Source organism: Takifugu rubripes, chromosome 13 (assembly GCF_901000725.2).
Source record: "Takifugu rubripes chromosome 13, fTakRub1.2, whole genome shotgun sequence".
NCBI classification, from domain to species: domain Eukaryota; kingdom Metazoa; phylum Chordata; class Actinopteri; order Tetraodontiformes; family Tetraodontidae; genus Takifugu; species Takifugu rubripes.
In genome coordinates, this window is record NC_042297.1 from 12737906 (window position 1) to 12750943 (window position 13038).

The 13038-nt window shown below is 42.5% G+C and overlaps 1 protein-coding gene across 4 annotated transcripts in view; it reads right to left on the bottom strand.

The window, feature by feature from the left end:
* lrp4 (low density lipoprotein receptor-related protein 4) overlaps positions 1-13038 on the bottom strand; it is a 68612-nt gene that overhangs the window by 19508 nt on the left and 36066 nt on the right. For 3 of the 4 annotated variants that reach the window (XM_011609880.2, XM_011609881.2, XM_029846756.1), the window contains 6 exons: positions 7044-7160; positions 3866-3979; positions 3667-3783; positions 2847-2975; positions 626-745; positions 343-468 (listed from right to left, as the gene is read on the bottom strand). In XM_011609880.2, the coding sequence (XP_011608182.2) occupies positions 343-468; positions 626-745; positions 2847-2975; positions 3667-3783; positions 3866-3979; positions 7044-7160 (723 nt within the window). Of the gene's footprint in view, positions 1-342; positions 469-625; positions 746-1612; positions 1761-2846; positions 2976-3666; positions 3784-3865; positions 3980-7043; positions 7161-13038 lie in introns of those variants that run through there. The other variant, XM_029846757.1, reaches the window with a different exon arrangement.

A 13038-nucleotide genomic window follows, 5' to 3' on the forward strand; every position in this document is an offset into this window, starting at 1 on the left:
GCATTAAAGTGGAAAATTCAGTGTTTGTGCAAACGATCTGGAACGTTTTATTACTGTGATTGATTTGGCTGTGGGGTGGGCAGTACAAAAAAATTAAAAGCTTCCTTGTTTTGTTTGTGGTTTTTTGGCTGTACTTTTTAATATCTCAGCACATCTGTGGCTTGTCTACGAGTTCACTGCACAGGCCCCACAGCTGTCAAACGGACAAATCTATTATTCAAAAGCAACCTCATGTCTCAACCAGAAGAGGAAAAAAGGGAAACAAATGAGGAAGGAGGTCTTGCGAGCTGTTGTCATAACTACAACTGAAGCTTGTGTTATATTTAGCCGCAACATTCTTACCAGTTTTCTCACAGCCCTCTTCATCGCTGTGGTCAGAGCAGTCATCCTCGCCGTCACATCTCCACGACAGACGAATGCAGCGTCCGTTTCCACAACGGAACTGGTCAGCCGTGCACATGGAACTGGCTGCAGGGTGCACAAACATGCATCATTTATTCAGTTATTTATTCTTCAATTGCTTCTCTTAATATCTTTCTGGTTTTATCAACAAATACATACAAAGACACTGAACAAATCCTCCACAACGTGAGAAACTTGTTATCTGAGGTAAGCAGCTACTCACTGCAGTTCTTCTCGTCCGATTGGTCATCGCAGTCAAACTCTCCGTCACACCTCCAGCCAGCATTGATGCACATCCCACTGCTGCACATGAATTCAACTGATCTGCAGGGCTGGTGGGAAGCTGCACACACAGAATAACATCAGAAAAATGTCTCAGCGGGCAAAAGTGTTCATAATTTACAAGATGGACTCTGCTTTCTCTCTATTTTCATCAGTTCAGGGGGACTACATGATGAGTCTGCTGCCCTTTGGTGGAAACACATTCTCTCTCAAGCTCAGGTACATTTCTGTCTAGGTTAATAGAGATCAAGGTTCAAATCTAGGCCCTGAATATAATTATAGCATCCAGCACACAATGAAAAAGTAAGCAGTACAGATTTGATCTTTCACTGATGTTCTCTTTGAAAGCTGCCAGGAGTATCTTCTTTAAAAGTTCAAAAGCAAAGACATGGCGCGTTACACCCTTAAACCCTGTAGGCATTAATAGTTTCTGTTTATGGTGACAGCCTTATGAGAAGCTCTGACTGCAGATCATTGCTGTGCCATCTTTAATGTTCCCTCCACAGCTCTACATGTGATCAGATAAAAGTGAAGCACAAAACTGACAGAAGATGAGGATGGAGGTGGATGCGAAGATTAAAGCCAAATCAGGACGTAAGCATCTTAAATCCCCACTCTGTGTTAGCGTGCTTGTCTGTTTCTTCGACGTGTGTCCTCCTGAAAAACGCAAGCCGGTTCGCTTCAAAGCCACGGTGGGCGTCAGATAACCGATTACAGAACTGACAAGTGAGGGAAAGAAGCAGAGGGGTAAAAGAAAGAGAGAGTTGTAGAATTTCAAGCATTCCTGAGGGGGCTTATCAGCTGGGCGAGAGAAGAGAGAGATGATCAAAACAGCAGGTGGCTCTCCCACGGAGAGAGAGAGAGAGCAAGAGAGAGAGAGAGAGACTTATAGGCTGAAAGAATAACAGTGGGATGCCGACAAACTCACCAACGCCCACATACGCTCAATGATTCATCCGTCCTTTAGCTCTCTCTCGTCACATGCACACACAAAATACCAACTACGCTCTTTCATCTGTTCGGCTACGTAACCAAAGGCTGCAATAGTGCTCACAAACTGAAACAAGGCGACGTGAGAAAACGAGAGGGAGAGAGCGACAGACGAGGAGAGAGAGATTCTAACAAAGCACCGTGTGTCTGAAGAATCAATGCCAAGGAATGCTGTCCGAGGATGGGCTGTCTTATGCCTCCGAGGAATGCTTCTACCGTGTCCACATGCTTTCGCTACAATACAGAAATTCTCCCGACCTTATTAGAAGAGTCAGGATTTTTTTTTTTAGGATTAAAAATACACAGGATGTGTTTAAAAAAATTTTTTCAAACTGCTTTTCTCTGAAACTCTGATGCCAGCTCAACATACAAAAAAAAAAAAGGTTCACACCTCAAAAGGGAAGCAGCAATTAAAAAAAGGATGCTTGTGGAAGGAGACGAGAGGCAAAGAGAGACCATGATGTCCATGATGTTAAAGACCTTGAAGCCATTCCTATCTCTCTGCAGATAAGCACATCAAAAGGAGAAACCGCTGTGTGTGCACGTGGGCACTTGCAGGGGAGAGACAGGAGCGTGACAACCGGGTGGATTCAGAGAGATTTGTCAGCAACATACATATACCTTCTGATCGAGAGAGTGGAGCGAAACAGGATAGTCTGTTTAACATTGTCGTGCCTTTGCTCTGAGAGTTGTGTGTCACCAAAAAGTTTGAACATCACATCTGGCAGATGTTTCTGAACCTGCAACACGGCAGCTGTTCCAGAGCAGCAACTCTGGCCTTGATCGACTGGACACAATGGTGACTCTAAAAAGTACAGTTTATCATTACTTTCTTAAAGCTTTTTTTTCTTTAAAACATCTGTTTGAACTCGGGAGACCGCAGAAGATTGTTGTTTTGTTGTTCTAAATGATGCTGCAGGAGATTATCTGGCTGTCTGTGATCCTTTTAGGGATACATTTTCATCGGCACATCCACAACCAAGAGAACTATTCTAGGGAGACACATGGCTTGACATTTTGTTTTTTATTCCACGTCTCTCAGGAGGTTCAGATCTGTGAGTGAGGGTGATTGTGATTAAGCGACAAACATATTCCTTTGAGATTTGGGGTAAATAAACACCTAGATTCAATAAACTGTCAGTGTTGTAGGAAGTGTCCGTGTGTGCACTTACAACAGTCCGACTCATCCGACCAGTCCCCACAATCATCGTCTCCATCGCAGTGGTAGATGTCCAGGATGCAGCGGCCATATGCACACTGGAACTCCTCCACACTACAGGTGGCTGCCAGCACATCTGAGGCTGCACACACACACACGCACACGCACACACACACACGCACACGCACACACACACACACACACACACGCACACGCACACACACAAGCACACGCACACACGCACACACACACACACGCACACGCACACACACACACACAAGCACACGCACACACTTAATACACTGAAAAGCAGCTGAGCCTGAGATTTTTCTGCTGATTCTGTTAACTAAAAAATGAAATGAAACAAAACTTTATTGAACAATAAAGTTCCCTGAATTTGAATGTGCTTTATATTCACCATACAATTGACCTTTATTGCTACTGAATTCTTAATGTTAAAGTGTAATGAGATTTTAATCTAGTGTTGCACAACGAATCAGATCTGCTTGCGAAGCAGCTGCCACTTCAGAAACTTGCCGTGGAATATTAAATGTATCTTTTACTTTCTTTAATGGGATGGGGTTTAAATATTAGCAGTTAGATAGTGAGCATTCAACATTATTACCGGTATGTGACTCAAGTGATACAATAATTTTTAATTTAACAGAAGGTAAACAATTACACAGACATGTGTTATAACTAAAGCTTAAGAAAATGTGACTTTTCTACATTGCTACCTTTTTTTGCTGTCATCTTCTCTGAAACAGGAAGTCTTACCAAATCAAAAACACCTTATTTCAAAAGGATACAAACACACATGCATCATAACTTACGGCAGTTTTCCTCATCTGATCCATCCTTACAGTCCGTATCTCCATCGCAGTACCAATGTTCGGCGATACAGCTGCCGTCTGTGCAGCGGAACTCCTTGTCTGAACATTTACGCATGTCTGACAAGAAAAACAAAATAGAAAATAATTAAAGGCTGAACAATCATGCATTTGGATGCTGGGTGCAGATTTGGGTACCCACCGCACTGTTCGTCACTGTTGTCCCCACAGTCATTGTCGCCATCACAGTGCCACAGGCTGCGAATACAGTAACCGTTTTGACACTGGAACTCGTCTTCCTCACATTCCCTGGGAGCTGCCGAGACGGAAGGGGAGATTCCAAAGTAACCGAGGTGACAAAGGGAACGATAGGATCACGTACAGGAATTTCATGAGATGCAACTGTCCCTGCACTGACATCAAATCGCAACTTTTAATATCAGGCAGATGCCTCCCCCCCTCAGTAAACACACTAACTCCACAGGTTTGGAGGTGAACATATCCAATTTGATCCTCCCTTTTTAAGTGGTGCATCTGTAAAAGCATCTGCACCCCCTCAACGTACACTTTCACAGACACAACAATGATGTCCAATCCCAACATCTGAATATAACATCATGTCCATAACATCTCCGATTATGGACGTGACAACCCCCCACCCAGAACAGAACTACAGATCTGTCAGTTTCACATTTCTGAACCTGAGATTAGCACAAAGGTCAAAGCAATTTCAAGTACTTTTCCTCATCCTAATCGTTCCTCTCCATGACTCAGACACATGATAACTTAAATCAGAGCTGGCTCAGAATGTGAGGGCAATCAAAAAAGGAAATTAGCCAAGCTCTATTTGCATATTCCTGGCAATATTAAAATTAAAAAAAACAAAAACAAAACAGTTTCCACACTCAAGTCTGCTTTCAATTGACAAATCACTGATTGAGCACTATGACAACAGCACAAACCCTGACGTAATGGTCAATACAAATGGTACAAATGGTCAATAATGCAAACCCTGCCAATAATGTGCCAATTATGTAATACGTTATTACATCATCGTTTTGCTTACATTTTAAATCGCAAAAATCTTTTTACTCGAAATTTGATTTGAGGACTGCTGTCAGTTACACTGAACTCCATCGGCTTGTTCTGTCCCAATTAAAAATGCCTGCAGCTGTGTGTTAGGGAATTGTTTCACCAGGCAGTTAACCTTGAGACGGGATAAAAGACACGTGCATCATTCATCCCAACAGTCCTGACTGTGCAAAGTTCCACACAACAAACTTTTAGCACTCTGACATTGAAAATGTTTCACAACCAAAATTTTTCCTGTATCCAGACTACTTGACGTGCCTTTACTCTAATCACGTCACTTCATACAAATGATTAGAACAATTATCAAAATGTTGCCTTCTACTGTCAGCACCAGAGCCAACAGTGGAGTCTGAGACACACTTTCCTGGGGCCAAGTAAACAGGTTGGTCAAGGAACAGGAATGATGGATTGCCCTTGGCAGGAGGTAATCTATAATTTATCAGTGCGGTGTGAGTGGTAGGCAGCCAAGCCAAACAGAGGAAGACAAAAAAAAACAGAAACAGAAGGATGTCCAGAGAATAGATGAGATACACGAGATACTGAGCCTTCCCCGAGATTGCTGGGTAGATTTTCATCATTACAACAACAGTCTTCATCCGTGGTACAAGTGTCCATCATATGCAGTTCAAGGGAGAGTTGGGTTTTAATCAGAGTAAAATAATTAAATGGAAAAATGAAATATATTGTTACAAATGAAGTTTCAACCCAAATAAAAGTGTAATTTAATTACTGACAAATATGTGGATTATTTTGATCTATTATTGCAAGTAACAATAATTGATCCCCCCCCCCCACTCCCATCAACAGCGTAAACACCAAAAGGTCGCAGGTCAACAAGCCCTCAAGATGCTCATCACTCACACAACCACCAAACGTCAGGGGTCAAAGGTCGCGCAGTCATTACCACCCTCCCCGCATGTGTTTGCACACAGTCCAAACGGTTTTGTCGGTGAAATCTTATTTTTACTCTCCGGAATTCACAGTGAATGTTTGTGAAAACACGCATGAGGGTGAGTCACACCTCAGACGTTACCAGCCTAGTGTAGACGATCCACTCCTACTCTTTAAATAATGAAGTAAAACCATCACAAGGATGAACATACAGTCATAGTGTGAGGAAAAAGACAAATCCTGGTGGAAAAAATGAGTAGAAAGACAGAAACATAAAATAATAAGTAGCTTGGGGAACAAGGGATGGAGGGGAATTTACTGAGCACAAGAATGAAAAAGTTATAGGTGGCTGGCAGCAGACAGAGCCCCATCAGGAGGTGATTCAACGTCTGGTTGTTGGCAGTATGTGGGTCAAGACGGGGGGGGGGGGGGGGGGCATCCGATGACTAACAGATAAGAAAAAGTATAAATGACTCTTGCCATTTTTCTTTTAATTTAGTTTTGCACTTCCATTATTACACTTTTTATACACCCATTAATCTATTGCCTAGTTTTACTGTGAAGAATAGTTGTGTCGGGCTAATGTCTAAGGATGCATGTGGGTCAGAGCTGGCGTCAGTCGCAGCCTCCCAAATCACGCTGGGTAAACACCTCGAGTGTAAGTGGCTGGCGTTCGCTGCCAACACCTCCCTAAAACATGCAAAACCCATTTTCACCTCAACAAATGAGAGGAGGCTTGAAACATAACCCCAACCTAAATCTGTCCATAAATTCTCTGCAGAGATTTAGGATTAAAGGTCAGCATGCAAACAATGAGTAAACAGGATTACAAAACTGACCACATGAGTAGGTTGGATAGTTGAAATTACTCTTGGGTGATGTCTAATAGCGATATAATTTTGTTTACAAATATGTCGAAAAAGAAGTTAGAATAAGAATGTAAAACACTAAAAATGATTATTTGATTTACCAAAGGATAATTTAATATTAATACATATCAGAAGGGTTACATTGTCCATATTTTAATATGTGATAAACTATGAAATATGGCTGCAGATGTTTGAAGATAAAACAAACTAAACACTCTTTATCTATCAGACAGCATTGCTTCGGTACACTGACAATCCAATGTTCCAGCTAGAACGTGACCTTTATTTCACCTTTAATTATCCTTAACAAACAACTGGGTTAGTTTTATGTGGGTGTATACGCATATACACACAGTTACATGAATCAAAAAAAAGAGCAGGACGATCTGAGCAAATGTCAAAGGGTGCTGACCATGGCAGTGTTGACCTCTTAGCACTGCATCGCATCTGTCCGCATTAATAAGTCATGCCGATCAGGCAGGATGATGGCGGGTTTGTTGCTGACTAGTGAAAAAGAGGAACACTCACGACAGTCCTGTTCATCCGAGTCGTCCTCGCAGTCGTTGTCGCCATCACAAAGCCAGGAGCGCCGGATGCATTTGCCGTTGTCGCAGTGGAAGTCCACCGGCGAGCAGGTCGGGAGCACTGCAGGATAAAACAGCACGCGGCAGGTCAGCAAGGACAAACAAACAAGCAAATAAACTTCAGATCAGATAGGAGAAAGTCCCTTGGCATTTTAAAGCTCCTCTCTTAGCCTTCTCACCAAAGTTTAGGTCTCGTGTTTGTGGTTCTGCACTTACAGGCTCTTTTTTTGACACACTAGGTTACTGTTTGGTACCACATGAGTATTTGTAGGCAGCACAAGACCCTTTCATCCTTTCATGCCCAATGATAGTCATATTTAAAACAATTGCTGCATACTTTAATGTTAATGAATGTAAGTTTTTGGGATGCTTCTCCTCCCATCTGTTTTAGGAGTTATAAACGTTAGACTAAAGTTGAATAATGCATTTGTCGTACAAAACAGACACCGAAGCAAAACAAGTCTCCCTCCTATAGTAACGACCAGAGGATGGGGGTTCAGTCTGTCTGGTTCCAGTTTATCCAGAGTACGAGCCTGATCTGGACACATGAAGCCCCTATTCGGCCACCTTTTTGCCCTCGAAAACAGAGTGCAAGGCTGAGCACAGCGCATTCCTCCTTAACTTCATATCCCCTCTAAGTGCAGCTACTTGCTATCCAAGCAGACGCTGAATAACTGACCTTTTGTCATCTGCAGACAGAGCCAATTTAATTACAGACCACAGAGAGATGAAGGGAGCAGGAATACGAGGTAAGAGGAGGGTGAGACAGGACAGGACAGGACAGGACAGGACAGGGAGATTCCACTTCTCAAGAGTTGACTCCAGCTCGCCTGTCAATAGCAGATATGAAATATTGACCAAGCAGCCCAGACTTTATGAAAAATGCATGACGTCACGCAACGAGTTAACCGGCGAGGCAGATGGAGGAAGGAGACACGGCTTAGTGGGTGATTGAAGTGTGTGTGTGTGAATGGGGTGTGGTTGGACTCTCCAGAGGAAAGTAAAGCCCCACTGACCCACATACCCCTGCATATTACATTATTCAGAGAGCAACAGAGAGATGGAGACAGAGATATAAGCAAATGAGAACCCTTGCTTTTAAAATCACTTTCTTTGTCATCCTTTACCCTCTGATGACCTCTCCTACTGTTTAGATTACACAGCCATAGGTTGCCATGACTCAACTGGGCAGCAGAAGGGGCCTTCCCCAGTGGTGCATTCAAAGCCTTGACAAGAAGATGTAACTTGACAGGAAGCATCGTTTACGCAGATTTATTCATATAGTCGGTCCTGACAGAGGCACACCATCTGAGGCAGCTTAATCCATTTTGGATGTATGCAGGTGTCTGTAGATTTATGGCCTCAGCCAAAAATATGGGGAAAGGCTTATTTTAATAAATAACTCAGCTTATCTGAAGAGAGAGAGCTTTAGGTTAACACGGACAGAGGGATGAGACAGCAACTCTGCACAGGCTAATCCAAAACACAGAGCAGTTTAGCTGCACAAACTGGCAGAGATGTAGAGTGTATGCAAATAACTTTCTGTCACACACACACACACACACACACACACACACACACACACACACACACACACACACACACACACACACACACACACACACACAGCCGGGGAGGCCTGGATGGTATCAGGTGGATCAGCGAGTGGCATGCTGGGAGGGTTGATGAAGTCTCCCACTGCTTTGATCTCTTATCACACAGATTCTGTTCAGATCAGCTCAGCTATTCTCACTAGTGCTGCATTCCTCAGAGGCTGAAACACAAACACGCACCTTCCTCACAACTCCGTCTTGCACCACAAAACGCGACCCGGTAATCAAACTGAGAACATAGTGAAGATGCAGATATTGAAGCGTAGATGTTATCAAAGGTGCTTTCATGCTCTAAGAGCGTCTGATGGTAAATGCCCAATGTTCTGGACCACCTCCTGCTGTGGTTCCCTTCCATCATTTTTCCAGCAGTGTTGAGATAAAAATGCAATTATCAAAGTTTCATGAAATTCTCCCACATCCAGAAGGATCCACACACACACACACATACATGCATCCTGGCCAGGACTTTTCTCATCTAGGAACTAGAACTGGTATTTGTGGGGCAGCAGTGTGCGCACACACACACACCCACACACCCCCACATCCCCCCCCACACACACACACACACACACCCCCCCACACACACACACACACACACACCAAAAGAGACAGTTTCTACACACGCTAAACTTTGACAGTTATTTTAGCTTCATCTGTTGAAACGTCTCAGCCGCAACTGTCAAAGTTAATTAAAGCATAAATACAAAAATATTTTTACGACAGGGCCAGTTATCAAGATGACAGAAGAAGCTGTTATTTTTGGAGAAAAATAAACGAACATTCTTGAGTAATACGTCGTCAGAAGACTTTCTTGACTGTCAACACTGCAAAATTAATTTGGTTGATTTATAATCAACCATCAAAAGTGTTCCAGGTTATTTTAAGAGTAAGCTCATTTGTTTCCTGCTGTAACAGGGTGTTGCTCACTGCTCAAATGAGTAATGTGTGCGTTAAATGTACAGAAAGCTGTGAGACCGAGGACCTTTCGACAACCGTGTCACCTCTGCAGAAACTCGGTGGTCATTCGGTCATGACGCAGACTGAAACTTTTTCATTAAGCAAGATGCTACAAACGACTAAACGACTTATTTCAATGTAATTATTTAAAATGTTTTATGAAACATGGGTAATCTTGCAAGGACATCGGAAATAGATCTTCCCAAATGAGTATTCGGGGAGGAGTGTGCACTGAAGATCACTAATTGGACCAAGTGCAGCGATCTATCTAAGTGGTTTCTGTACGTACTACAGTAAATTTTCAATAAGGGCCATATAGAGAGAAGAATCCTGCCAAGTCTTAAATATTGAGACACTGAATATGTCTGCATGTGTGTGTGTGTGTGTGTCAAGGATGCTCACTACCGAGTGTGCACGGACACGTGTTGAAGAAGATGCATGTGTGCCTTTAAGTGGCCTTGAGCAGCACAGTTAATGGGCTCTGTAATACTACAGAGCAGCTGAATCAAGTGGCTCTAATGGGACCAATATATCCAGCTAAACATGGCTTATCACACCAGCTCAATGGATTGGAGGATGGATAGATGAAAGAAGGAGTAATGCAGTAACAAAAAAGCAGCTATGGTCTCCAGAGGGCTGTACAGGAATCTGCAATTCTAATGAGAGGATTTCATTTCAATAAAGGTTTTTTTTCCCTTTCAGGCCAAAACAGGTCAGCTGACCTCCAGATTACCGTCGTCTCTCATGAAATTCACAGTTGTAGATCTGTATCTGACTTTATTTGATGTAAAGTAGCTGGACTGCAGCCACCTACTGCAAATTTTCTACATTTCTCCCCAGGCAAATAAGTGTGGATACAAAAACGTATTCCTTAAAAAAGAATACAAGAAGATGTAATCCATCTCTGACTCCTTTCTGCCAAGAGTGCCTAGTTTTCTTCTTTTTTTCCTATGAATGTTATATGGACATATAATGTCAAACTGAAAAATCTTCCCATCTTAGAGTGAGCAATTATCCACTAAAAAGGCAGAATGCACCCATTGTTGTTCCTCTGAGGCTTTTTAAATCCCAAGCAACAGAAAATAAGAGACATTTAGCATGTGAGGGACGGTATCAGATAAGGCAAATTTTGGAGGGGATCAACAGAAGTCCACGTCTTTTCCTCTCCTGTCAGATGTTGGTCTGTTCCTCGGCAGTTCTGTTCAGCGGCTATCAGATGTTCTAATCTGCCGGAGTAGAGTTACCAGCACAGTTATTTTGGCACCACGTCTTGCTGTGGCATTCTCATTCACTCCTTTTCATAAACAGACCTCCTACCTCAGCCACACAAAGCTTCACCATAAAACTTCAGAGAGCCTCCCTGACTGGGCCTTCATAACATCCTGCTAATATAACAGCTATGCTAAAGAGAAAAACATGGCAGATTAGAAATGTCATGGACAGTTTTTTCTATAATTACCTTTAGAGTTGCAGGTAGAAATGTTCCAAGCACAGTCGTCAACTACCCGTACTGAAGGATGAATATATAAATGCAGCAGCACGCTGACGTCTAAAAATAACACCAATCCTTCAGATTACATAACTGGAACTACAGAGAGGCACCAAGGTGAATGATTTAGGAAGCAATACATTTTCCATCGCTGCGGGTGCTTATATAGGTTGCTGGGATGTTTAGTGCACAACTTTTTACACTGTGTATTATAGCAGAAAACTCAGAGTTTTGATACAACATAAAAGAAACACAGTATTTCATGCATGACCTCTGAAGAAACGTGGCAAAATGAAAATAAACTTAATATTGGATTTTTTTTTAATGATTGCAGGTGTTTTTTGTACCAATAAGTAAATGACTAAAGCTTGTAAATATAATTTTCTCTTCATCTCTGGGGCACATAACCTGTGACATGTGAGACAGCAAAGTATTTAGAGGTTGAACAGTTCAGGCCAGGTGAAGCGAGCACAAACAAGTGCATGGGAGACAAACACAGCTGTGGTTGTGTGTCTGGTTTTCTAATAAAGCCTTTGGTTTGCTCAAACATCGGAAATATCACGACATCACCTGTAAATGACGTGAGTAAAAGTCATATACGTCAAAAGATCTCACTCAACGAGAAGCCGTGAAAGCAGATAACGCATGTCAACACCAAACAAGCTGGATGATTGAATAACATCAACAGAAAATCAACTGAAAGTCTGCTTCTCGTGCCAGTGTCGTGTCATTCCCCGTCAGCAAGAAAACGTTAATTATTTATCTCATATCAACCATGATGACAAGTGGAGACCACAAGTGTTCTGAGCCGATGGTGATGTCTAAAACCTGTTGTTTTGTCTGGCTGTCATGAAAACAGCTATAGGATAAAGGAGATGATTGCTGTAATAAAAGGTGTAATAAAAGAATATTTGATATGATATATTATTCAAATGTATGCATGCTGGTAATTGTTAAAAGGCTCCACATGTATTTGATAGCTTGATCCATCACCTCTGTTGTGTTTAATTACGTATTTAAAGCCTACTCAAACAAGCTCATACACGATTGACAGAGATGAAGCCGTGCTTTTTGTCTCTCCTCACATTTCTGTCTACCCTCAACCAGCCTCTAATCGTCTCTTCTGTCTGAACAAGTATGTGTTCACCTCATTTACTGAACAAGGAGTAAATATTTAGGGAGGAGGTGGAGGAGAGGACGGAGTGAGCATTGGGCGGCTAAAGAAAGGGGGGGATTATGCTAATGTATCTAAATAGCTAACATGGTACCCTGAGAAAGAAGCAGAGGAATGAAAGGCAGAGAGGCCTCAGAAAGAGAGGACGACACAGCGGAGGAACTAATTCAGCCACATGGCGAGAAAAGAAATGAGAAAATCTCAGGTAGAAAGAAGTGTGTTTTGGTCTCCCGTGGCCAGAGGGCAGACAAAAGGAGGCAAAGATGAAGGGATTGACAGAAAATTGACACATAGGGAAAACCCGGAATGGGGCCCTAATCTTCTCCACTCCAGCTTTTGGATGGGCCGAGCACCCATGGTGACAGCTCTTCTCTGATTGGCTCAATTCACACAGAGCTGTGAGCTAAAGTGTTTTATATATGTGTGTGTGTGTGTGTGTGTGTGTGTGTGTGTGTGTGTGTGCGCGCGTGCGAATGCGTGTGCTCGTTGTCCGTTTTGTGTTTTTGACACCTAGAGCAAATGCACAAGCACTCTTCTTTATTTATTCTATCCAGGCAGCTGTAATTTCATTCTTTGGTTGAAGGTCAAGAAGAAATCTCTGAAGCCTGTCAGAGATACATCTCAATCTTCAAAGAGCTAAATAGACTAAAGGAGAAAGTATACAAGTTCAAACCTTTTGGACTATTACCTTTTTTGGGTTTAAATC